The sequence below is a fragment of the Phoca vitulina genome, unplaced genomic scaffold (genome assembly GCF_004348235.1).
Source record: "Phoca vitulina isolate PV1807 unplaced genomic scaffold, GSC_HSeal_1.0 scaffold13, whole genome shotgun sequence".
In the NCBI taxonomy this organism is placed as follows: Eukaryota; Metazoa; Chordata; class Mammalia; order Carnivora; family Phocidae; genus Phoca; species Phoca vitulina.
Window position 1 is genome coordinate 29,041,900 of NW_022589716.1, and position 26,837 is coordinate 29,068,736.

The 26,837-nt window shown below is 45.4% G+C and overlaps 1 protein-coding gene across 7 annotated transcripts in view; it reads right to left on the reverse strand.

Annotated features, from left to right (window-relative positions):
* Window positions 1-5,718: 5,718 nt before the first annotated feature.
* PDZRN3 (PDZ domain containing ring finger 3) overlaps window positions 5,719-26,837 on the reverse strand; it is a 235,604-nt gene continuing 214,485 nt past the window's right edge. For 6 of the 7 annotated variants that reach the window (XM_032411771.1, XM_032411774.1, XM_032411773.1 and 3 more), the window contains 7 exons: window positions 25,733-25,980; window positions 22,891-22,978; window positions 12,906-13,004; window positions 11,688-11,750; window positions 10,065-10,166; window positions 8,711-8,827; window positions 5,719-8,156 (listed from right to left, as the gene is read on the reverse strand). In XM_032411771.1, coding sequence (XP_032267662.1) covers window positions 6,591-8,156; window positions 8,711-8,827; window positions 10,065-10,166; window positions 11,688-11,750; window positions 12,906-13,004; window positions 22,891-22,978; window positions 25,733-25,980 — 2,283 coding nt within the window. In that variant the 3' untranslated portion in view covers window positions 5,719-6,590. The remainder of the gene's footprint in view (window positions 8,157-8,710; window positions 8,828-10,064; window positions 10,167-11,687; window positions 11,751-12,905; window positions 13,005-22,890; window positions 22,979-25,732; window positions 25,981-26,837) is intronic. The other variant, XM_032411772.1, reaches the window with a different exon arrangement.

A 26,837-nucleotide genomic window follows, 5' to 3' on the forward strand; every position in this document is an offset into this window, starting at 1 on the left:
GGATCCGTCAGACTTGCAGGTCTTCCCTCTTTATATATGCTGAGTGTTCATGAGCTTTTGTGCGTTTTAAGAAACACATTTATATATGGCCTTGTTTCTAACTGTACGACTCTATGCTTCTTTTGGAGTTATGCTTGATGTTAATTGAAGGAGCGAATTCCAAGCCTGGTTTATAAATTGTACTTGTTCTTAAGGGAAATCGGGTCATGATACCTTAGGTAGATATTAGAGATGTGACCTTGGTGTAGAGATGGGAAAAGCAGGAAGGTTAATGGAGTAGAAAATAGAAACAGTTGGCATTCCCGAAAAGGCTGTGTCAAAAAGAGCCAAAAGATTGAAAAGTTGATTACAAAACATTGGTCAAATATAAGCCTCCTCACCTTTTTTGCTCAGAATGTTGCTTGGAATCTAGAGAGGGGGCATGAACATGTTCTTGAGGTAACTAAGTCCATCAGTGCTGGTAACGAGGCTCAGGTCATGGTGAAGGTGGCTCTTAGAAACTCATTATTTTTTCATTAGAACCAATACCCTTCTCCCCAAGACTCTGCTCTACAACCACATGGGCGGGTTTTGTTCATTCTGGGTAAATGTGAGGCATTTGCAAACCCCATGTTCCTTGTCTTAAATGCCTACTTCTCGGAAAATGGAAAGACTTAGATTATATTCAGTTAAGATGTATTTAACTCCTCTGTGCTTCTGGTTCATCAGTGCTGAGAAACTTCTCGATGGAGGTGGATGTTTAGTGCCTTTGGAAACTTGTGGCTTCTGCTTAGGACACCTTTGAGATCACTTACGGAAGGAAGAGCTGAATGAGTGGCAGCAGGGGTTAGAAAACCGCCCTCTGATACAGAGTCACCCCATTAGTTCACACAGAGGGTCATAACTCAGGGGGAGGTGTTTCCGAAGGCTGGCTAATCAGAGAAGCTGTGTGGCCCTAAAGCTGCTTAAATTGCCTCCTTCATTATACATTCAGTGGGACTATTTCATCAGGTCAGGTTCTTTATCTCTGGACGGCAGTAAGACCTGGGAGGCAGGGTTTTAGCTGGGAAGGAAGGGAGGAGGATATTTGCTTTTTCTTAGCCCCTGATCTGTGTGTTCAGGATGGGTGATGGAAAAGGCAGTCTTGGAAAGGGAGATATATTCTTATCAATAGTCAACTTGGTGAACTCTGCAGAGGTGAATGGACTAAGCTTGTTAAGTTTATCATCTGCAGTAACACAGAAATGGGAAGCAACAGGGTTATAGACAGATGTATGCCTGAGTTGGAGAAGGGCACGAAATGATCAACAAAGGTCACGTAGATTCTTAGCAACTAAATGTTTGTATGCTCCTCCCCACCCCCAAATTCATGCGTGTTGAAGCCCTAACCTCCAGTGTATGGATATATGGAGATTGAGCCTTTGGGAGGTACTTAAGTTTAGATGAAATCATGAGGGTGGGGTCCCCATTATGGGATTAGTGTCCTTAAAAGAAGAGAAAGAGACCAAAGCTCGCTTGCTCTCCCCACGATGGGGAGACAGCCCTCTACGAGCCAGGAAGAGTTGTCACCGGAACCTGATTACATTGATCTTATACTTTCAGTTTTATACTGTACAGTTTTCCAGAACCATAAGAAATACAATTTCTATTGTTTAAGCTCCAGCTAAGATGCAAACAAGCATCTGGCATCTGCTGAAATATTAGCGTGTCTCAAAGTGAAAATCTATGAGCCCCCTGTCATGGAAATGCTATTTCTAAGCACAGCAATCCAGAAGTTTTGCTTCATTATCATTGATCACTTTATCTGATTGTCAGTTTAGGGTATTTGGTGATAAAACTACAGTTCTTTAAGAAAAAAAAAAAAAGAGTGGTTGGAAAGAACTGGTTTTACCTTTCCCCTTGGCCCTGTACTAGCTCTTTCACTTTGAGCAAGTTGCGTCCCTAAGTCATCTTTGTTTTCTTATCTGCGAAAGAGGATAGCACTTCCACCCATCTCATAGGCTGCTTATGCTTAAACAAGTTAGCACACATAAACATTTAGTATAGCTTCTAGCACACGTTAGGTGCTCGATAACTATTGGCCATAGGGAATGGGTATTTATGGTCAAGTAGAGAATTGGGCTCTTTCCTACCACTCTGGTCTTAATCACACACCATCTTTTCCACTGCTTTCTGAGCATAAGCTACACTGCTTTCTTTGGTTTTTGTTTGTTTGTTTCAAATAAGCCATGTCTCTCCCACCTCAGGGCCTTTGCGTATGCTGTTTCCTCTGCCTGGAATATGATCATTCCCTTTGCCTAGTTAACTCACATTCCTCCATTGGCTTTCAGCTCAACCATAACTTTTTGGGAGACTCTCCTTGAACTCTGTGGCACTAGCTCTCCCATCCACCGCCTCCCCGGCTCTAACCATGCTGACATTTTGTTTTTAAGTATCTGTGTGATGATTGGATGATTATTTTCTTTCCCACTGGACTGTAAGCTTTATGAGAACTCACTGTGGCCTTAAACCGTGGGGACCAGAAAAAGTACTGGCTGAACACGTCCGTGCTGGGTCGTGATGTAGCTCCTAGAGCACCGGGGTGGTAACAGGCAATGTGTACTGTCCTCTCTTCACATTTGTGATTCTTTCGACTTGGGATCTCCTGTTTTCATTTAAAAGATGAAAAGCTTAATTTGTGCCCCAAATTCCTGTCTTTTTATGTGTTGTCTGTCATATGTTCTTGCCAGGAGAGTTAGAATACTCTAATTTAAAACTCAAAGGGAACTGAGCAAAATGCCTGTCATTTTGAAGCAGTTTCTTTTATTTCAATCATGACTGGGTTACAAGTAATGGCAGAACTTGAACAGACTTGAAGTGACTTCTTGAGAGGCGGATGGAGGCACAGTGGTGACAGGTGAGGGGTTTGGCATCAGGTGGATGCAAATTCAAAGCACCTCTCTACACTCATCAGGGCGGATTTCATCATCTGAGTCTCAACTGTGGCTGAGGCCGGCTGTCTTGCAGAAGTGCCCCACCGATGTGGTGAGATCTCGGGGTGGTTTTGCACATGCATGTCTGATAGTCTCTATCAGTGCTACAGGATAGAAATAGAATATGTGCCACATACGTAATTAAAATGTTTCTAGGAGCCACATTAAAAAGAGATAAAATTAAAAATATTTTATTTAACCCGACATATGTGAAATATTATCATTTTAACATGCATGAACATTGAAATAGTTTATGGCTTTTTTTTTTTTTTTAGTCTTTTAAATTCATTTTCTCAGAACATTTCAATTGAGGCAGCCGTATTTTAAGTGTTTACCAGCCAGATACGGTTAGTGGCTCCTGTGTTGGGCTGTAGCACTGAATCATCCATAAAGTCTCATTTCTTTCCCTGTGTATTTCGAAGTATGGTTTAAACTTGAGTTATCCAGCCAGTGGAGTGGCTGCTATGGAGAAGTGGGGATCTGTCCTCGTAGTCCTGAAATTTATTTAGCTATGAGAAGAATAACCATCAGCACAATGACTGGGAGAGTACGGGTACTAGTGGTTGGTTGAATTTTAATTGCTATCGACAATATGGTTCTAATGGGGAAAATCTTTATTCCTTGATATTAAAAATGGGTGCCCAAATCAGACAGTGCCATCAGATGCAATTAAAAACAGCTTGCAAAATAAATCCATACAATTGTCCAGTTCAGTTGGTCTCATGTTTAGGTTTTTGTAACTTCGGGGGAGGTCCATGAATGGACTTTGGGGGGTGCATACGGCCTCCAAAATGATATGCAACTTATGTTTTTCTGTGGAGAGACTCCTTAGCTTCCATCAGATTCTTCCCTGGGCCAAGGAAATCAAAGTATCAGCAGCTGAGGCTTGTCTGTTACAGTGGAAAGTCTGTTTACATGGGAGCTAGGGTTTCACACCAGTGAGAACAGAAGTTGTAAATTGTCTCGTCACCATTACCCAGGAAAATCCCTCCATTCACCCGCTGGCTCCAAAATGCCTGCACCGCGAGGCACCTGGGAGCTCAGACTCACTAAAGAAATGGCAGATTCATGTCTCCTGGCTTATGCTCACTCCAGGGCATCCACTGGTGAAATGTGTTTATTTTTTGGTTGAGGGCACAGGATCGCATGCATCTGAGTGAGCTGTGGACAGGACAGCTACCTCTCCCCTGTGGCCGCGGCAGTAAGAACTGTGGGAACAGGAAGTGGGTTCTGAATTCAAATCCCCATTTGTTTTTTTAAATGAGCCACGTTTGTCTCCTTGAGCCTCTTGCTCGTGGATAAAGTGACTTCTGGGGTGCCTTCCAGAATGTCTTTTCAGAGTTGATTTGCCAAATTAGATTTGGAAACTTCTTCTCACATTGCAAATTACGACCAAATGTATTTATATGATGAAGTGATTTAAAATATAAGTTGTAATTGAAGGATCTAGAAGTGGATTTAAATGCATGCTGTTTTTTAATTTCCCTCCACTTTTTCGTAAGTGGCACTGGCTGACTCCTAAATCTGGAGGAAGGTGGGGAGCTCTGGTGAGGAACTCCTCTGCTTGACTCTCACGGCACATGGTTGTTTAGGCTGGAGCTCTTTGTTCTTGTGGCCACGTACACACCTCTGACCTCTCATGAGAACACACAAGGGGAAGAAAGCTATTTCCCCACAGAAACCCGTGCACTTCCATGTGTCTTGCAGCAATGTTTATTCTCTGTGAAACATGAGCAAGAAAGGGTGTGAGGTAAGAGCGCTGTAGATGAGCTGCTTCTGGGAACCGAGGACCCACTTCTGGTGGTGGGTGAACGTCGGAGAATATTGGAAAACCATGGCCCTCATAGCCCACCTTTTGCGAAAACTTGTCTTTGGAGGGCTGATGAGAGTGTAGCAGATTTAAAATTATCTTTGCAGTGCCTGGTCTGGGAGAGGGAATGAACAGACATCTTGAACACTTCAGTGTCTCACCTTCAGTAAATTGTTCTAGTGCAAGTGTGACGATGAGTTAGCCTCAAGATTTGAGCCCCCAAGGAGGAATTTTGGTTGGAGGAGGGTAGAGGGGACTCATCTATGAGATGCCTGACCACCTGGTCATTTCACGCAGATTTTTAGATCAGTGAGTAAACCAGAAGTCTGACAACATGGCAGATGAAACGGACACCCTTCCTAATCCTATCTTTATTTTGTATTTTCAGTAAGTCTTACAGCTGCGATTGGTGCCAACACTATAACCCGGGAACGATTTGTAGCAAATTCATTATTTAAGATCCTGGGGATGGTTGGGATTCTGAAAGAAAGATACCAGTTTTAAAACCCACTCACTTTGGTGACCTAGGTTATTCTGTGAAAATATGAGCTAGTTTGCAGAAATGGGAAGTTGGGTCTAGCCACCAGAGTTGTTTTACTGGCAGACAGTAATGGTTGTGATAAACCAAAGAGATTTCATTGTGAACACGACCCTGAGTGATCAACTTGCTCATACTTATTCTTGCTTACAGGATAACTGGGCCAGGTTGAGGCTTTCTGCAAGACAGCAGTCAGAATGCAGGATTCAATGGTGAGTTTGATTCCTTCTTCTTCACTGACAGAGAGGTCTGTCTTTGGGTTCTGGGCAGAATGAAGGTACTGGATGATCTGAAAGACTCAAATACTCCCAAGGAAGTAGATAATGTAATGGAAGAAAAAAAGAAACACTGCAAAAGGCTTTTATTTTATAAGCACCACTGCAAAAAAAAAAAAAAAAGAGGAATCACTTCAAAATATATCAAATAGAAAATAATTTATTTTAACTTCATTTTACTTAATGTTTGTAACTAATCATGATTTCGTGAGCTTGCTTGTAAAACTCTGTCCCTTCAAATCTACAAAGCAAAGGCTTACTACAATGAGCACTTAAAATTCCACAAACCACCTCCATCCACAACTTTCCTGTACATGCAAATTCTTCCATCGGGCTGCAATATTTGCAAACATGCTTTAAACTTCCATAAAGCTGCATGATATTTTGCTTTCTGGTAAAACCTTTACGCTTTTGGGAACTTTAACCAGAAAAAAATGTTTAAATGTGTATCCCAACTCTAAACACTGCTGGTTTGATTATGTGTATTAAATCCTGAACCACACAGTTTGGGAGTTTTGAGTTGAAGCCTTGACCTAAATTATATATTAATGGTCACCCATATGAAACACATTCAACAAACTAACATTATAAAATAGGGTTCCATTAAAAATACACACTGGGGGTTGTATTTGTGTTTTCGGCAGGAAAAAAAAAAGCGTGTTTAACTTTTTTATATGAATATAGTTTAAACAAATTATTCTGTGAAAGTATGCTTAATAAAAGATCTTTTTGAAATTTAAACACTTTATGTAAAAGGTAGCAAGTAAAAAAGTACAATTGCTATTTGAAAAAAGCTCTGTTTGTTAATATTGCCTTCCAAGACAGTTAGTTAAGGGTGGTTTTTCTCCACTTAAAAGAGAGCTATTGACACCCAGAGCTGCAGTGTTGGCCAATTGTGACTATAAACAGGATGACCGTATTTATCTTATATACAAAAACTTGCCGCATTGAACGAGGCAGGAATTTCTACCCCAATGGTAGTGTTCTCTTTTATGTACATCACGCAGAAGTGAAAATTATACAGTAGTCACGGATAAGAAGGAATTGTATACTCTCGTGCCATCTGGTGACTTTGTGCCATGGGTTAAGAGTTCTTGGATTGTCATCCAATTGTCAAATATCTTTTTGTTCCTCTTCTTCATCATCTTTTTGTGGCTCAGTTCAAGGATGTTCATCTCCTTCCTGTCGTCGGCGGCTTGCTGCTCCTTCAGGCAATCCAGCCGGCTCTGCATCATGAACTCGCGCCTGCGCTTCTGCTCCTTGGCCCTCACCACGTGCTGCTTCCTCTCCTCTCTGCTCCAGTAGCGCCCCAGCTTCAGCTCGCTCACCGCGTCGTCGTCGGTGGTCATGCCGCTGCGCTCCTCGCGGATCTTGAGCGCGCGCTCGCGCAGCAGGCGGTCCCGCACCGGCCGCTTGGTGATGTAGCGCGTGCCGTCGCTGCGGACCTTCACTTTCCACTCCATCCTGGCTTCCGCCTGGCCGGCCGAGGTCAGGTCCTTGCACATGCTCACCAGGCTCATCTGGCTCTGCGCGTACTCCACGGCCGACTTCTGCTGGATCAGCTGCATGTAGCTCTGGTAGTGCTGCGCGTGCGCCGGGATGTGGGCGTGTTTGTAGGGCGAGTGCGGGAAGGGTGGCAGGTAGGAGCCGCCCAGCTTGGGGCCGGGGCTCCCGCTGTCGTCGCTGGGCCTCCGCTCCCTGCTTTCCGGGGCCGGGCCGGCTTCCAGCTCTCGAGGAGGAGGCGGCGGGCTGTAGCTGGCGCTGCCCACCTCCGGATCTTCCGTGATGGAGAGCAGGTTCTTGGGGGCCGGCCCGTAGGCTTCCATGCTCCCCGCGGCCCCCTCGCTGCCTGCGCAGCTGCTGCCCTCTGCCACTCTCCTCAGGGAGTTGTCGGGGGACATTTCCAGGGTGAGTGGGGTGCTGCGGCAGCTCTCGCCCGTGTTGTAGGCGCTCGAGCTGTCTTTGTCGGACTTCTCGGGGAGCTCGGTGATGTCCGACAGCTCGTGCCTGCGGACGTCGATGCTGGTGTTGTAGTTGCGGAAGCCGCTGTTGTGCAGCATCCACGACTCGCGGTACTGCTCCCGGAGCTGCTGCATCTTGTGCGCCCGCACAATGCTCAGGCACTCCAGCTCGATGCTGCGCAGCTCCTCGTTCAGCAGCTCCAGCTCCTTGTCCACGCTCTCGGGGTCGCTTTTGCTGGCATCCAGGGGGCTGCTGGCGTAGTACAGGCTGTAGGGGCTGCTGCTCTTGGCCTGGCACTTGAGCTCCAGGAGCTCCCGGAAGCGCTCGCACTCGTCCACGGGGATGCCCAGGTAGTCAGCGTCAGTGCAGTCGGCCGACAGGAAGGACTCGTTGCTGAACGGCAGGTCGCCGCTGCCGAGGGTGTCCTGGCTGCACGTGAGCTTCCTCTGCCCGGCCAGCGGGGTGGATGACGCGGTGGCATCATCCCCATTGTTCTCTTGCTCCGAGCTCTCGTCATTGCGCGTGCTCTCGTCCGTGCGTCCCACGCCGCTGTCCTTCTCGTGCTGGTTGGACAGGATGGTGGCTGTATCTGTGGTCCCCCCGTCTTCTTCATGCTTCTTCTAGAACAAAGGGCCACGGTGAGGGAGGTGCCACATTTCCTGTAGGACTAGGGCTGCCAGCCAGGGCACCCGTACCTGGCTATCAGGCAGACCCACCGGGGCTAAACAAACACCTACCCTCCTCCTCCTCGGTTCTCCCACCTGTAAGACGAGGGTATTAGTCACCTTACCTCAGTGAATGATCCTAGCCATTCCAGCACCCAGGGCAGGAGGCATCTAGGGCCTTACCACGAACTAGTGCGTTTTTAGGACCCTGACCATGGAGGTGGCACCGAAGGGAGCTAAAGGGCTCTAAGCAGCTCAGGCTACACCGAGGGAGTTGCTCTACTTTTGAAAACATGACTTCAGGCTTTCTAATCTGCCTTAAAGCTGGCACACGTGTCTTCCCAGACCCCAGCAGGACTACCCATCTCTAAAAGCCAGGCCACACTCCCTTGACAGGGAGGGTATCGGCTTGCCTCTGCCAGTGTGAAGACCGGATGGCACCTTCCAGGCCGCCGGGTTTGCGCGGGACTTGTGTGCCTGGGGGCTGGGGGGGGGGGGGCGGGCGTCACCTGCTGCAGCACGCTGGCGGTGAACTGCATGGCCTGGTGGTGCTGCTCCTCCAGCATGTCCATGTGCAGGTGGTCCAGAAAGTCGTTTCGGTCGTCGTCCATCCAGCCCTCGTCCAGCTGTGGGGAGGGAGCAGCCATGGGCCTCAGACAAGATTCCTTTTGCTTTCATCTTATTTACTTACTTTTTTTAAAAGAAAGGACATTAAGCTGGGGGAAAAAGATTTCTTGGGCTCCCTCCGGGGGTCATGAAAACGCAGTGTGCCCGCTGTTTGGCTCTACCTCGGAAAACTAGCCTCCCTTCATGTTCCAGAGACTTTCCGCCCCAGGAAGGTCTCTGCGGGCCATGGTTGTGTTTTTTTCCCGGCGACGCTCGTGCATCCACGGTGGCTACTTTCAGGGAAGCGGGCCACCCGTGAGGGTGTCCGGGAGAGCTAGCCCTGTACCCCTGCTGGCTGGCCCACACACAAGCTTAGCAGGTCCCGAAAACAAACTATTGGCAGTGTCGCAAGAGTTCTTTTTGACACAGAACGTGGGTCTGCTAACTAGCTGTCTAGGGCAAGGCCCGTCACTTTTACCAGGCCCGTGTCTTCCTAGAGCAGACTATTCAGGGGTCTGAGATCTTAGAGCCCACGGGTCAGATGTGGCCTGCTGCTCGTGGACTGTCGCGCCCACTTTTGTGCTACCGTGGCAGAGTCTAGCGATTGCACCAGAGGCTATCTGGCTCCCAAAGCCAGACATATCTGGCCCTCTGAGAAGAAGTTTTCTGATCAACGGTTCTTTCACTTTTTAAAATACAAGTTGTATTTTATGTTTAAGACGTACATGGTGATGATTTTAATATACATCAACATAGTGAAGTAATTCCGAGAGTGAAGCTCATTAACATAGCATTTCCTCCTGGGAGTGTGTGTGTGTGTGTGTACATTTACTCGAACGCAGTATTACGAGCCACCGTGCTGTATGCGCCCTACACTCTGCAGCTGGAGATGAGGCCCACGCAGATCCAGGCTGGAACACCTGTCGGGCTTGGGGAACGCAAACACCTTGATGGTTATGACCTTGGCTGTGTTTTTCCAGCCCACCATGTTCCCTTGTCTTCTCCTTCATGACCATTCCTACGCTAATGAGCCTGCTGGGCCTACAGTGTGCTGTCAGGCTGGATGCCAGCACTCTCCTTCAATGCTTAAAACATAAAATAGATTTTAGGTCACATCAAGTGAGACGACATTTTCAGGGTGTACAAAGTGCCTTCAAATTCAGACCAAATACTTGGGCAGGAGTCTGCAGTGCCACGGACTTGGGTTTTTGGTTGTAGGAATACAGATGCAGCTTCACATGCACGAGGCTGACTCACCTGGAGTTCGGGCCTTGCAATCAGCAAGGAAAAGTTCTTGTTTTCTTCACTGGTTAGGAGAGCCACGGCCTCTTCACGGTTCTGTACCTCTATCCCATTAATCTTAAAAAAAACCCAAAAAACACAAAATGGTGAGGAGGCGATGGAGGGGTGGACAACAGGATGAGATCATACAAAATCATTCTATACAGATAGATAGAGCAGAGAACTTGCATGTAGCTTGCAAAGAATGCTCATTTTCAGAAGGAAAGGCCTTGCTCAGACTGGTCTGTCAGCCGTGACAGGTGTACAAGGCAACTAATGTGGAAACTATGTGAACATAAGTTGCTGAGACTCCAGAAGGCAGACTGAGAAAAATCACCATGTTGTGAAGAGGGAACATCTGAGCAATTTAATCAGACATAATACTCAGGCAGGAACATAAAGGAAATATACTAAAGCATTATTATAGACATCTTCAGATAATAGGGGAGAAAAAGCAGCAGCAGGTCTCATGTGACCATTATGGAAACTGAGGGCAAACAAGGAAATGGTATCCTACGTGGTGGTCTGTGTGCCCAGTTTGTCACTTGAACTTCATTAGGTGGGACAGAAAGTCTAGAGGGAGGGACTCTCACAATGGGTCTGGAGGGATGATTCCTCCAGGGGACACATAAATGGTCTCACTGAGCAGGGAGGGGACCCTTCCACCCAACTACTTAGGCTAGTGAACCAAGAGGCAGCGAAGAGGGTGACTACTGGTTGGGGTGACTGAACCCAGTGATCAGTGGAGGTAGGCGGGGCCGTGTACAGAACCCAGGACTTCCATGCCCCATAGTAAAAGCTAATGGAAAAGGACAGCATCCCCAAATGGCAGGACTGAAGATGAGTCAGGGCATTTAGGAATGAAGGTTTGGGTTACTCCACCAGCAAACGGTCCTTAAGCAGCTGAGGTTGGGGTTGAAATCTGGGGAAATGTAGACTAAGCAGTGGAAAAAGGGAATATAGGAGTGAGGGGAGGTAGAAGCGTTGTGGGACACAATGGACCAAACAATCTCCATTTCTGGGAGATTAAGGAACACTGTAGCTGAAACAAGCAGTCTCATTTTGACTCCAAAGAGCAACAGGGCTTCAGGTAAAGAAACTATCCTTAGAAGCCCTTCTTAAATGTCAAGTCATGAAATTTAGAAGGCTTCTCCATCAATTTTACTAAATTTGCCAAAGATGTTCCTATTTAAGGACAAGACCAAACTTGACACTTGTGGTCCAAAATTACTCTTTCAGAGAAATCTAAAATGAGAATTATTCTGGTTCACAAGTTGCAGACTATGGGCTTGACTTGGGTCCCGGCGGTGCTGTCCTGGGCCCTTCAAAGAGACTGAAAGGAAATGAGGTGCGTCTTCTGTAAGGTGCTAGGGCAGCTCTGTCCAGTTGTCCTAGGCCTCACCACTCTCTGGTGTGTGTCACTTTGTAGGGTTTTTGCTTCCCTCATTAATTTAACTTCTGGCCTCACTATACATCTGCCTTGGTGATCCTTGTTCCTTAACATCTGCATTTTCAACCCTAAAGTTATTATCATCAACCATAAAATGTGCTCTTTAGTGATAGGCAGGAGATGAGGCCTCTGGTCGAAAGCTGACCTACCTGGATAATGCGGTCTCCTTCTCGGATGCGCCCATCCTTGGCCGCAATGCTGTTAGGGTCGATCTGAAACACACATGGACAGGTCAGCATGGAGTGGATAACTAAGACACATATGAAAATAAACAACAGCACTTCTCAAAGGCTGTCTAACATGCAGTCCTGCTTATCCCTATGTTTTTGTTTTGCACATAAATAAACAAGACTTAGTTCCTGCAAGGAGAGACGAACATGGATTGATCTGTTTCCAAGCCCTTTCCTGGGCGTGCTCTTGGAACCCTGCGTGGCCTCCTTGTGACATGGCAGTGTGCACAGACCCTGCTGACCTAAGGGAATAGAGAGGCACAGCTGACTTTTGTTGCAGTCACAGAAATGAAAACCAAAGTGTGATGCAGAACAGGGTAAATGGCACCCTTGGCTATGCGGATGAGCAACCATACCTTGATTATTTTACTAAATGCTTCCATTTTGGAAAATAAGTTTAAAAATGAAATACAATTGAGACAAGTGGGATTAAGTATCGGAAAAATCTCCCCAAATGCAGTAATGGTGGACCATCTTAAGCTTGGTGAATAAAGTACATCCAAAGGAATAATTATTAAGCCTAGTAAACACATCCCTTGGTTCATCCCACAGAGAGAGGTTTTATTTCCTGACAAAATTGAGTTCCTGTGCTTGCCTAGATGGGAGTCTAGGGTAAAGTATTCATACTGTAATCATACTGCATTGTCTTCTCTAAGAAGATCAAAATAGCTTCCATCTCTGTACTTTGTAGATGCATTTAACTTACATGAATTCAATGATATACACATTCAACCAAAAGGAAAAAGAAAGAGATAAAGAAATACTTTAAAAAGTGTAAATGACTCCATCCACCATCCCATTCAATGGACACGAGAAGGGAAATGTGAATCTGCTGTCCCCTCGGGGTTGAACACACAAAACCATGTAAGCGGCTCCATTTTATGGCCGATTTGCAGGCTTCTCAAGGGTAATTTCGCCTTATGTGCTGACTGACATTTGAACTTAACCCCCATGTAAAGATGTAACTCCATGGACTGTGTGATGAAGGGGAGAAAGACATTTGGGTCTTTCCAAAGACTTCTTAATGAGCCAGAGTTAGGGCTGGTTAACACACAACAGAAAAAAAAACAAAAACCAAAAAAACAAAAACCTCCTCTGGTTTTAAGATGATAGTTACACAACACTCAGCCTTCATACCTCACTTATGTAAATCCCAATGTCATCTTCATCATCAGTCCGGTAGCACACGGTGAGGCCCAGCTTGTCCTGGCTGTTCATTCTGTAGAGATCCACTTCCTAGACAAGGGAAAGGCATTTGCAGTGAGCCTCCAGCGGGCAGGGAGAGCTGGGAGGGGTCAAATGCTTTAAAAATATTTTGTTTCAATGATGAACTGGATTTCTTTGTATTTGATTGTGTAGCGTGGTTAACGTACTAAACAAAAAGTGATTATGGACACAGGATCAATGCCCACGGCATTCCTGACCTTTCAGTCAATATAAAGTCATTTTGAAAATAGTTTTTTTATTGATCCCCCAAAAGAAAAATTAGCTATATTTCACTCAGTGTCAAGACTTCTGGGGTAGGGCTTTTAAAAAGCATTCTTTCAACGCCTGCCACAAACGAGAATATTTCCATACCCCAAACCATCCAGCCATTTCAGTACAAATGTTTCCAATGTGTTCAGTTAGATTATTTCACATTGCGTTCCCTTAATATTCACAGTAATAGAACTTGCAAACAGATTACACATAAATTGATCCAAGAAAGGAGGGTAACGGGATAGCGTGCAATTAATGCTTTCCACAACAGCTGTGATATTTACAGTCGAGAAATTAGTTTCAGTCCCTATTACTGCAAATTAAATAAGATAAAAGCAAAGTGAGCCCAAATGCGAGACACATGAGCACAAGGAACGCCACTGTATTTGCCAATTAGTCTTGCGCTTCACAATGAAGTCAGAACTTTGAACATTGCTGGAGCCTTGGGAGGAAGTTCTGGGTTTTCTGAAAGTATCAACAAGCCAAGTTGCCCTCTCCACCACACTGCCAACTGCCCCTGCAAGATTCTGCAGCACTAAGCTGAGGCCTGTCCGAAGGGCTGCCTGAGAAGAAGGTCTCCAGCAGGTCTCTCGCTCTGGTTTTTACTGCTGACTGCTCACCAACCAGGAGTGGAGGTGCTGAGAGAATGGGTCTCTGAAACCACGGTCTCTGGGGACCACTTCCTCTCTCCATATTATTCTTGGAGGGTGGTAAGGATGCAGTGGTCTTTGTGGGGAAGCTCAAAGCAGGTATGTCAAAGCAGATAATTCCTGAACCCTCCCCTGTGAAAGGCAGGGTGCCCAGCACCATGGACACCTTTCAAGCTGGAAGAACAGCAGGTGCAAATGTCCTGGGCCAATAACGCCAAAGCCCTGTGTACAAGGAGGAGAGAGGTGGGCTGAGCATGGCAAGGCATGAGGCCAGACCATGGTAGGAGAACCCCATAGGCCAGCATGAGGAGCTCGGATCTTACTTCACCATTGTGGGAACCCATGAAAAAGTTTTAAAAGTGAGGACTGCCCTGATCTGACAGACTATTTTCAGCAGTTTTTCTGGCTGATGTATGGAGTGTAATGTGGTGGTGAAGGGTTGGGGCTATGAAGACAGGCACACCTGTGTTCAGATCCCAAATCTACCTCTTTCTAGCACCTCCATCATGGGCCTGTTGCTGTATCTAAGCCTGTCTCCTCACTAGTAAATGCCATCCTGCTGCCTCAGGCTGGGTGAAGACTCAGTGAGGTAAGGCCCACACAGTGCTTGGCCCAGAGAAAGTTAATAGGAAATGGTAGTATAATAATCACTGCAGGTATGTTTACTTGCCTCAAGTCCCAGCACAGAGTGGTTATATTTCACGTGCCCCTCCCCCCAATAAGATAACTTTATTTTCTGAACATTGATATGTTAATTAATTCACTGACTTCCTAATTATAGCTTTAGCAACATGGCAGATTTTCATTAAGTGAAATCCCATTAATTTCTGATACTTCAGTTGAGTTGGGTGGAAATTTCTTTCCTCACGTTTTGAGAACTGGACTAAGCACCGTAATGGAGGAAGCATGAGTTTGAGGGTCACGTTTAATTACAAGGGCCGATTCTTTCCAAATACGTGGGAGTAACCAATTTGCATACCTCACACACACTATTAGTCACACATCCTCCTCTTACGTTTCAAACACATGCCCACATCTCTGTCTCAGGTTACACTTCCTTTGGGTCTGGGTAGAAGGAAAGACTTTCCCCGTTTTGGCCCTTCTCACAGTTAGTGTGAATCAGTGGAATTTCATGATGGTTTGTTTGGGTCCAACTGCACAACTGTAGCCAAATGCTACCACCAAGCCCTGTGCTATCATGGCGGATGCCAGATGGTTCGGGAACAGGTTCATGGGCAACCAAAGCAGAGAGAGAGAACGGGAAAGATTGTAGGAAGAAAAATGAGAAAGACAATAAATGTGGTATTCCGTTTAGCAGAAGTATAAATGGTAATGTGAGTTATAGCTTTCTCTGAATAGCTGGCCACCAAGGTGAGTATCTAAGCATAAAAGAGATCACAGTTCCACTGGGCTTTATTCCAGTACTCAAAGTGAGCGTCCAAGTGTGGTTGTGAGGAACAAGTGCAAAAACTGAGGGGAGAGTTTAGAAACTACTAGAGCATTTGGATATTGTCATAATATCCAAGAACAAGAAGAGCAAGCTTGTCTTATTGACCAAAGTGTGCATCGGTTCAAGTACTCCTGACTCAAGTAGCAAGCTGTGTACGGGGTGAGCTATATAGAGTCCCACATGGTAGAACCACATATTGGTCAGTGACATACTGAAACTTAAACCGGTTGACCTGGTTGGTCCTCATGGCTTTTCAGTATAGACAGTCTGAGAAGCATGACTCTGTGATACACATCTAGAACTGAGGGCTCCATTTGAGAACCCAGGAAGGCAAAAAGTCTGGAAATCATGTCTTGGAAAAGAACAGCATAATGTACTAGGGTTGTTCAAAGCAGAAAAAGGAAGGCTCCTAAGGAATGGGATTAGCTGAATGTCTGCTATATAGAAAAGGATTACATTTATTTGGTTTAGTTCCCAAAACGTAGAGAGTCTGCTATCTTAAGTGTTGAGTAAATGATTTCAATAAAAACCTAACTTGAAAAGCATTTCTACTCTATTTTTTGGTCAGGATTTTGATTGACAGATATTTGGAGAACTATAAAGCTATAAATGTGGACATCAGTTCATGCTGCTATTGGTGGGAGTATTTTATTCTGGTACTTTACTCTTCTAAATCTGCCAGTTCCTTTCAACAAATCTTTTATAACCAGGGAGGAAACTTTCTTAGAACCAAATGTCAAGCTGGAAAGGAATACATCCTAAAGTGTTGCTTTAAAATAGTTTCACCTGAATCCCTGATACCTGAATCATGGGTAATCCCTTATGCTCTCCTTGAACACATTTTATATGCTGTCATTAACCCCATATGTGATTAGCGAATTAATAACAGATTTCCAATACACACTGTTGGAAATGACACACAATACATGATGGTCAACATTCCCACATCTGTGCATTGGAGACAAGAGGTTTTCTTTACCAGATCTATTCCCAGTTAGCAATATACTCTGAGGATGCAGGGCTCCCTCCCTACAGCAGAAAGACTTAGCCAACACTGCATTTAGCCTTTAAATCCCATTGCAAATCCTCCCAGGACAGACTGTCATGGCGACAGTCACATTCTCACTTTGGTCAGGTTTGACTTAAATACTGGAAAAGCTGGATTCCAGCCTTGACATGGATGAGAAGCTGGCTCTGGCATCTCTCTCTCTCTCTCTCTCTCTCTCTCTCACTCACACACACACACACACACACACGACAGGGCAGAGTTCTCATCTGAAACAGTTGCCCTGAGTATGTTAAAGCTTCCTTTTCCACCCCCAATTCTTATTGGCTGTGAAGCAAACTTTAGGACTTCATTTTTTAGAACAGATTCAAGAATGGGAGTGTAATTCTAGTTTAGGGGTAGTCCTCTTAGAAATGGTCTGGTTCTATCTTAGAAATGGTCCGGTTTTAAAAAGGATGAGTGGTACAGGATAGACAAATGGCTGATATTACGTTCAAGTAGTAGGAAAGGAAAGGATATTCTGGAGTTTACTCCAGGTATGTTCTTGACATTGATATTAGATAGGATGGCTTGGGCTATAACATTTCCTTGTGTTACCTGGATCTTCTGAGGAACGCTAAACAAAAACTGGAAAAGTTTCATTTCGAAGGCATATGGTGTAACTTAGCAATGGTCACTCAGTTTCCAAGGGATGGTTCAACATCATAAAGAAGAGCCTCGTTGCTCATAGTTAAGCAAAGAGTGAACCATAAAAGGTTTTCAGAAGCTCTTGAAAAACAACGCTGTAAGAACTGCTACAGTTTTAGCTGTGTATAAATCTGAGTTTTACCTTGGTTGCTTATCAAGATTATATTAAGGCAATAGTTGAATAATGAGTTTTGAAGTAAAAAAAAAAGGGTCTAGCCTAATATAGTGTGCACAGTAGGTGGCTCACAACTGAATGAATGAGCTTAAGATTCCAAGGCAGAAAAAAGAAAAAATCCACATGAACAACACTCCTGGGCTGTGCCATGAGCAAGCCAGGCAACCTTGGGAAAGTCAATTCATGTCTTTGAAACGTCTCAGCTATTCTACAATTTCCTAACCAGATATGATATTTGGGGGCCTTAGCAGATAATTCTCCAAACTCACTGGGTGGCTCGTACCTTCTCAACATTGCATTCTGCCTGGAAGCTAAAGGCAGAGCCTTACGCAACTGAGCACATCACTGAAAGCTTAGAGGTTATCAATACTTATCTGTCTGTGATGATGGAGATAAGATTTCAGAGAAGACCATTAATCAAACTGGTATGAATAATGTATTAGCATTATCTGGATTACAGCCCCCCCACCACTGGTGTCCTGTTGCTTACTGGTCTAGATGGGACTGTTGGATAAAAATGAACTGCTAAGCCTGACATTTCAGATGAAATTGAAACGAGAGTCCCATTATGAGAATTAATGGGGCCATTCCACGTGGGTGATTCAAGCTTTCTGTTTCAAAGTCAGCCACTTTAATCAGAGGGGATCCCAAAGACCAATTTCAATGGCTTATCCCACACCAGGAAGACGGGTCACTGAAGCATAACTCTACCTTATCAGTTCAGAACTGCTGTGCAGATTTCTTTAAATTCTCTCCACTCTTTCTATATCTATGCATGGGGCAGGCTATGTGCAACACAGAGGTGTCTCTAAAGAGGCCGTACTTCCCTTCAAGAACCTTCATTTGAGATAGGGTAATAAGGCATTTATTCCTTCACTCAGCAAATGTTTATGGGTTACCTACCATGTGCCAAGGACTGACTAGGCACCAGGAGTGTAACCATGAATGAGCTGGACAAGAGCCCAACTCTCATGGAACTTGTATTCTAGTGGGGGAGCCAGTAAGTAGGAAATGGCACTGTTGGGGTAGGGATGCTCTAGACAGAGTGGCTGGGAACCTTCTCTGGAGGTGATGCTGTGGACAAAAGACGGAGCTGGACGGGGCCATGCTAGGATCTGGGCAAGTGCCCTGTGGGCTGAGAGCAGAGCAGGTGGAAGGTCCTGGTGTGCAGATGGTAGTACAAAGAATGGGCAAGCACCGACTGTACTGGGAACAGGGTGAGGAGGCCGACTCAGTGAGGGCAGGGCTGACCAGGAAAGGTTTCCTGGAGGAGTTCTTGAGCTGTGCCTTAAAGGCTAAAGACAAGTGTATAGATCGGCTGGGGCATCCTGCATCGTCTCCAGGACAATCCCAATTCCCTAGTGATCTACTTAGGTTACTCGATGAAACCAGGTTTGGAGGTCATTTTAGTCTCCCTGTTGAAACTGTAGCTTTTCTTCTCTTTTCTCCCCTCAAAATGACATCATCAAAACACAACATAGGTGAGGGTAGCTTCACAGCCTGGAGGGGGAGGCTACTGATGAATCAACTGGGAAATTAACACGATAGATTAAGGAAAAAGCCTTCTTCAGACATCTATTTTCCTTCTTAATTGCCTCCAGGAAGATCTAGAGCAGGTGTTCAGTACCTGAAAATTTATGGGTAATTATGTGGCTGCTCAACCCTTGGGTATACTTGGGTATAATCTTTTTATCTTTACACAGTTTCACAATAACAGGGATTTGACACTTACCTAAATATGATCATTTTGTGTGCTTTAGAAGACAGAACATCTGTTTTTCCCTGTGCATTTGCTTCTACAATATCCCAACACACTCATATATTTTCCTCCTATATAATATCCATGGAACTAGTTACTTTTCAGTGGATGTTGATCTCATTCAACTCAGATGATGAGTGGTGTGTTGAGACTGACCCCCTAACTCAAAACACGCCTGCTCTTTTTGTAATCTAACCCCAGAGTCGGGGGGAAGAGAAGAGGATGGAACATCACAGAGACAGAGTGTGGACTATTCTACGAAATCTGGTGAGAAGCATGGATGACACGTATGTGCCAATCTCCCTAAAAACTGGGTCTGCTTTAGGAAACTCCATTCTTGGCACTGAGGCTGCTTTATTACCATTCTGGAGCTGACCAGACTACCGTCCGAGGACGTGCCTCTGAAACGGGGCGGTACTGGACATACGCTGTTCTCTACGGGAGGTTCCTCCAGGTAAGCGGCCACACTGGGCTTCAGGAAGACTTCGAGCCTTCCCCACAGGACTTGGGATGGGCCTCTTATCCTAAACCACCCGGTGCACTTTATGAGATGTGCTTAGTTAACAAAGATAACTTGGTGACATCTCAGCTGCTAAGGACAAAAGTCCAGAGGTGAAAGCAACCTTCCTGCCTGGTGTGGACCCATAACCATATTTTGGCTTTCTTAGGAGATGACAAGTTCCTGTCTAACAAGCCTAAGGGCTTAGGAACTTCAAGGGACATGAACTCCTTAAAGGCAGGCAGGGTGGTACTTCCTGATTTTGCATTTCTAGCACCAGTGTATTCAGTGTTAACAGATGCTCAAAGTGGGCAAGTCGAAATGAAAATAATCATGGATGTAAAGTCTCATGGCATCAAAGGTCCAATTTAGAACACTCAACTGATTTTCTAAATTCTTGGGCTGTTTGTCTCTGCTTTTTACTCATGAAAAGAAAGACGTCTGTGCCGAATGGAACGCACACCCGAAGTCTTGCTGCTTTGACCCATGACAAGAACAAATGGAAGCTTGGACTTCTTTACCTCTAGCTTGGGCCCCTCCAACTTGAATGTGCACTGAGGCACCTGGGGATCCTGTTAAAATGCAGGTTCTGACTCAGCAGCTCTGAGGGCCAAGATTCTGCATTTCCTGCCAACTCCCAGGGTGATGCTGTGTCACTTGGAGAAACAAGGTTCTAGGGAACTGGTTTAGAGTGGCTTCTACCAAAAGCAAGAGGCTCTAAGGTAGTTCGCACCGAGAAAGTTATTACCTTTAGGAAGGTGGACTCAGTCTGGGCTAGTCTGAACACTTCTTTAACACTCGCCGATCTCCTGAGAGAGAGAGGCGAACTGGCCCCCAGCCCCCGGCCCTCACCAGGCACCGCGGATGATGCGCACCAGGAGTTGAGAACACTGCCTGGGCCCACTATATCTACTGCGCAGTGCCTTCCATTTACGGCAGCTGATGCTGATTTCCTGTCTGAGCAGTCATAGTGCACTGTCTTTAAAACAAATTCACCTCACTTAAAGTGAGTTGAGTTGGGTTAAAGCAAAACAGAAAGCAAACAGTGGTTCTGCTGGTATGCGGAAAGAACAAAAAAAATCGTAAGGCAGAATGGGCCAAATGGGGCAGATACCACGGGAGTTCTGTGACCTTCCAGAAAGCACCTGCAAACCCTTTTAGACACGAGCCTTTTTTTCCAGGAAGAAACCCTAGATTCCATCAGGTTCTCCGAGGTGTTAGACAGTAAAATAGATCACTAGTATGGAGTCAGGTTTAACTAGGTGTCCATGACTTACCAAGTCTACACAATACAGTGAACCCTTGAACAACATGGGTTTTAACCGTGTGGGTCCACTTGCATGTGCATTGTTTTTGATAAATACAATACAGTACTGTAAATATATTTTCTCTTTTCTTTTCTCTAGCTTACCCAACTGTAAGAATATGGCGTATATTGACTGTCTACGTTATTGGGAAGGCTTCTGGTCAACGGTCGGCTAATAGTTAAATTCTTGGAGAGTTAAAAGTTAGACGTGGAATTTTGACGGTGCAGGAGGTCAGCCCTCCTAGTCCTTGTGTTGTTCAGGGGTAAGTTACACTCTGTAAATCTAGCTCCTGAGATATTTTATAGCTTTTTAAAGATCTCTACTTTGTCACAGTTACATTGATGATCAAAAAGCAGTGTTGTCCTGGAACGATCATTAAGTAGCCCTTCTTCTTGTAAAGCACTATTCCTGAGAATTCTAGACCCAGGAAATGCTAAGAGGTACTTGGCCAAAGAGAAGTTGTTAGATCAAAAAAAATATGTTGGGGGTAATGCTGTCTACTGTATCTGCTTTCCTTCCCCAGGGCATTTACTGTGCTCTTAAACATATCCAGGACTGAGAAGTCCTCTGGGACAAAATCTGTTCACTGTGGTTCACTCAGACACTTCTCAAACACGGTTGACGTGGAACCCCATTTGCATACAGTATGTGTTAACATGCTAAGAACGAGTGTCCTGGGGGAGGCACTGGCTGCTTCATGAACTACCCCCAAAGGTGGCGAGAGGGGAAATTGTAAATGATAGGCAGAGTCCCTGGTTTTCTGAAAGGCACGAGGCTACGTTTCGTGCAGCCATCAGTCAGGGGACGGCGAGTACTGAGGTCCACGGTGGGCGGCGCACGGGGACAGTGGCAGGTTTGAGCCAGAATGACCACCATTCCAGTTCAGACCATAAGCGTTGAGCAGGAAATTTAAATTTTCCAAACAACGTCCCCGAGTGCATTAGGACTCTACATCAGGCTGTAGGGGAGCAGCCAGTGAAGGTGGTGTCTGAACCCGGGGACTGATCTCTGTCCCCTCTCCGGGCACAGAAACCCTCGGTAACCGTAAAGGAGAGCTCGAGGATCACGACCACCTTCCACTCGTCTGCCGCCTCGCTCACTGCCCCGCAACCTACTAGCTCTCAGCAACCCGTTGGCCTCACGCTCGACATCAGCAATCTTTCTAAAAGGTACCCGATTATCCTAGTCTGTAAAGTCAGTTCTGAAAAAAATGCTCCTGCATTTTTTGAAAACACAATAAAATAGAGGAACCAATGTTTGCCCGAAAGTGTAAGGAAGTACATCTTGAAAGGTGACTTTTCTCTATTTTCGATCTCTCTTATTAAAAGACAAATGAGAGCTGGAACTCTGTAAACTGATGTCTTGTAGGGGAGGTAGGTCAGGGGCTGGGTGAAACAGGTGAAGGGGATGAAGAGTACACCTCTCGTGAGGAGCACTGAGTAACTTACAGGACTGCTGAATCACTCTATTGTATACCTGAAACTAACGTAACACTGTATGTTAGTGATACTTGAATAAAAATAAATTTAAAAACCCTGAGGCCAGTAGGACCTTATACATCATCTAGAATCCTATCTGAGTCATATTTGGCCTCAAATAAGGAGAGTTTTGGATTTGCTAATTTTTTTCAAGCTCAGTGTTACAAAATGTTGGGCAAACCGTTTTGTGCTGATGTGGGCTACCACCCACCCTATTCATCCATCTACTCTTGCCTTTGAGTAAAAGTCACGATGACTGTGAGAGGAGAAAGGTGTGGAAGCTCACTGTAGTTATAAGAATGGATGGAGTTTAGAGCCTGATGAGAGGAGATAATACGAGTTCAAAGATCCACAACAGGACTCACTACCCTATCTTTTAAGTAATTTTAATAAAAACAAAAACAAAAACAAAACCCTACGTTTCTGCTTTGGGATCAGACTGTAACGTTGTTCTATTTTGAAAGGGGGGGGTAGGGAAGAAAAGCCGAATTATGCCTTTAAATGGCATGACTGAAAGTGGTTCTTTTAAAAGAAAGTGGCTCTTTCACTAACATCCTAGACTACATGTATGCTCATAGAGAACTTGTTAGTCTTAGTAATGGCTCCTAAATCGAGACAAAGATGTTCTTTACCTCCAACTCCAGTTCCTCCCTGTCCATTTCCTGATGGACACCTCCAATGTAGTCACTGGGGTCATAGTACTCGTGGGCCGAGGGGTGCCTGAAAACAGAAGAAAGACCTTTACAGCCTGCTTGCGGCTGAAAGTCCCCCCTTCCATCCCCCCAACCTCGTCGGGCCTGCTGTGATGTGGCCCCAGTTCTCAGGGTTGGGGCACTGCCTAAGCCCACTTCTCCCTGGCCGTGCTTCTCAGCGGTGTCAGGACCTCCCCTGTTTAACACTTCCATCCTCCTCGAAGAAGATGCAGGTGACAGCGGGACTGCCCTTGCTGCTCCCAGTGACCATCCTCTTGCCGACTAGTCATGTGAGTCAAAGGGACTCATTTCTCACTCAGTCTCTAGAGAGCAGACACATTCCTCTTTCCCGCTTATTGCTTCACTGTTAGATTTTCTCTTTGGGCAGAAAAAGGCTGGATGTCAGGCAACACTCAAGGATATGTATTGGCCTCTGAGTCCGGTCCAAAGGGCTGGGACCGAAACTACGATGCTATCATCTAGGACAGTGTCTTCCCAAACTTCTCTGATTGTTCCACAACAAGGAATAGGTTTGACATGAAAACCGAGTACGCACATATATGTAGATAACGAATGAATGAAGGTACTACATACATGCACGTGTAAAAGGCACGTGTATATAAGCATACATGCATACACACCCACTGCTCAGAGAACAGAAGCTTGAGTCTCTCTAGGACAACATATGGGAAACCCTATTTCCAGAAGCCACCACCTCTTTGGAACCTCTAGGAGAGGAGGCAGTGGGAATCCTAACAGGCTCAATCAGCAGCTCTGGAAGGTCCCAGACGTGGGTGGAAAGCTTCAGCCTGATTGTTGACTGGGGACTCAAAGCATCTTGTTCTCAACGGTCAGCACAGCAATCAATGGGCTCTGGTCTTCCCTCCCAGGCACTTAGTTTTGAAACACCAGATCAGACATGGTCAAACAAGGGCTGGCTTTCAATTTTCTGGACCTATCAGGTAAATTTCCTGCCAGCACTTAAGGGGCTTTTAGTACTGGAGGATGCCGTTGGAAGGCCTGGGCTTTCAAGCATCACGTTAACACTCCCCTTTCTATCCTGATGCGCACTCTTTACTATGCTTTGACCTTGCATCCAGAACCTGGAGAGGCCTGACCTCTGGACTCCACTGACATTTCTCAAGTTGCCCCTTGGGGTTAGGTCATGTCATGTTAACCAGACTTAAGAGGAAATTAAGGGTTTGGCTTCTAAAAGGCCCATCACTGTGACAGTTCAACATCTGAGAGGCGGGAGCTGCTGCAAAGGCCTCATCAATACTGAGAGGCAGTTTTGCTCTATAAAGTCGAAGAACTGGCTTAAATGATGATGGTTCAGTGAGTCGGGCAATTCTTTCATAGGATCAACTGGGATGCCACCGAGTAGTTGTGTGGCTAAGAGCTGGGAGTCGAGGTGAGCCAGACCTCCCTCTCAGTCCAGCTGCCGACTTAAGCTGAGGAGAACAGGTGTGTATGCACTTCCTCACTGCACGGAAGGACCCATATTCTTTGCACACTCCTGTGCACGCTGAGCGTGGATGTCAGAGAGGGGACCCTTTCTTTCCCCTTCCCCACTGTTAGGCCTGGGGAGTTAGTCCTGGACTCCCATGACAGCTATCGGGTAACACCATGGGATGAAAGGTAAGCCTCTGTCTGGAAGCTGGTGGAACCACAGGAAACGTGGGCTCACTCCAGCTACTGAGTTATTAACAGAAACCCAACAGGTAGCACTCAGAGGTTTGCCCTGGGAGAGGTAAAATGCCCTTGGAAATAAAGCATCATGTCAGTGATGGAATCAGGAACAAGACAGTAAGAGCCAGGGGTGACTCTTTGTCACCTAGAGAGACTAAGGCGGGGAAGGGGACATCCTGTCCTCACACGGGCAAAATCACGTGCTCCAAGCTCTACAGTAAAGTGGACATCTTCTCAGCCAGTGGTCTATCTTAGAAAATTTCTCGCTCTTCATTTTTTCCCTAGATATTTCATCTCACTCACTAAATTAATGATTGCTGCTCTCTCCTGAGTGCTTACCATATGTCATGGTGAGAACTTCCCACACATTATTTCCTCTAACCCAACACTCTTACACACTGGGTTCTATTATTATTTTTCCTACATTGAAATGGGGATAAAGTGAACTGCCCCAGCTGCCTGGCTAGTTATCAGTTTGAGCATCAGGCTCGTCTGACTTGAAGGCTCTGAGCTCCACTCTCTCTCTCTCTGGCAGGAAGTAAGGTAAGAGGAGAGTCATGTGTAAAGTAATTCGTGTGGGTGTTGGATCACAGCTGTTAACTTAATTGGTAAATGCAGCACTTATATGAGGCACGTGTGGGCTTATTAACATGGACTCAGGTTTGAAACGAGACCCCAGAAAGTGGAATGCACACCCTTCAGGGCTCTCTTTACACTCCCGAATTACTTTGTTGTCTATTTAAGAGAACCATCAGCATTCCCTCTAGTTATAACACAAAATCTTCACATTGCCTTTTGCGGTGATTAAATTTTATTCTGAAATAACTTTTATGACATTTGTAAGTAATTTTGTTCTTAGAATATAATTTGAATAACTCCGCTCCAGGGTTATAATAAAAGTAATTAATATGTCAGAGTGGTTTTGAGCAGGACTCAATTGATTGCCTCTATAAATAATAAAGTTAAACACGGGCAACCTGGAGGAAAATTATAAGACCCGCTAATGTTTTTCACCACATGGAAAAAGAAAACAACTTCACTGGACTTCTTTACCATGCTTAACACATTAGTGCCATAAGACCATGTGACTTACTCCTCTGGCAGGAGATAGGGATCCAGCACAGGCGGGGTGGGAGAGGACATCTTGGTGAGCGCCATGATGTGCTCGAAGGTGATGTCGGTTTGAGTTCCCGTGTCCACCAGCTGCGACTCTGACGGAGGTGTGAACATTTTGGTCCGAGGCGTTCTCCTCAACACCTGTACCACAATGGGCTCTTTGGCGGTCTTGAAAGCTTCCACAGCCTGGTCATGAGTCGCTCTGGATAAGTCTTTACCGTTGACCTGTGGACAAATATTTAGGGTGAGAGAGGATCATAGCCAAGCAGAAGCTGGAAAGATTGTGCTCTTGTGTAAGCAAGCCAAAAGGAAGAACAACTTGAGGGTGTCAGAGATTTCCAATTCTGTTTTAGGTTTCCTAAGGAATGCCTAGTGGGATGGGAGTGAGTTTGGAGGGATACAGATCTGGCATTAAATGATAAATCTCACAGTGGGGAAGTCTTGGCTTCCTACTGGAATGTCTTTAACACAGTTTCATCACCTGCTAATCTTGCCTGTGAGAGAAAAGAGCAGCCTCCGGGCTCAGAGCCTTTATCAGGCAATAATAGCTAACTAGAAATTAATTACATTGTTATGTGTTAATGGGGTGTATTATGTCAGGTGACATTAGCTTTCCTTTTATGGAAGTGATATGAAGTTTCCTTTTTAAATAAATTGCTTTGCTTTTTTTTTTTTTTTAAAGTCAATCAAATATATTAAGTAAATGATAATCCGGGCCATAGGTGGACATGGCAGATATCAAGGAGGTCCAGAAATGGCTGGCATTCTGGCCGATGTGTGGGAAATTACTTGCTGTCTTGTTTCCCACTGTGTACAGCCTGAGCCGCCGCTGCATCCCCAAGAGCCTTTACTTACTGAGTGTCCACTGTCTGCCGCATGACTGACCTGAAGCTACCACTTAACACTTCCCCCAACACGGTCCGGGAAGTTGGCAGAGCCAAAATTATGTTCATCTCCCTCCTACAACAGCTTCAGATTAACCACATGAGATCACACAGCTAGTTAGTGGTGGGTCACAACTTTGTACCATTGGAAAGAATCCTGGATGCGGCATCCAATCCAAACTAACTCAATGTGGCTAT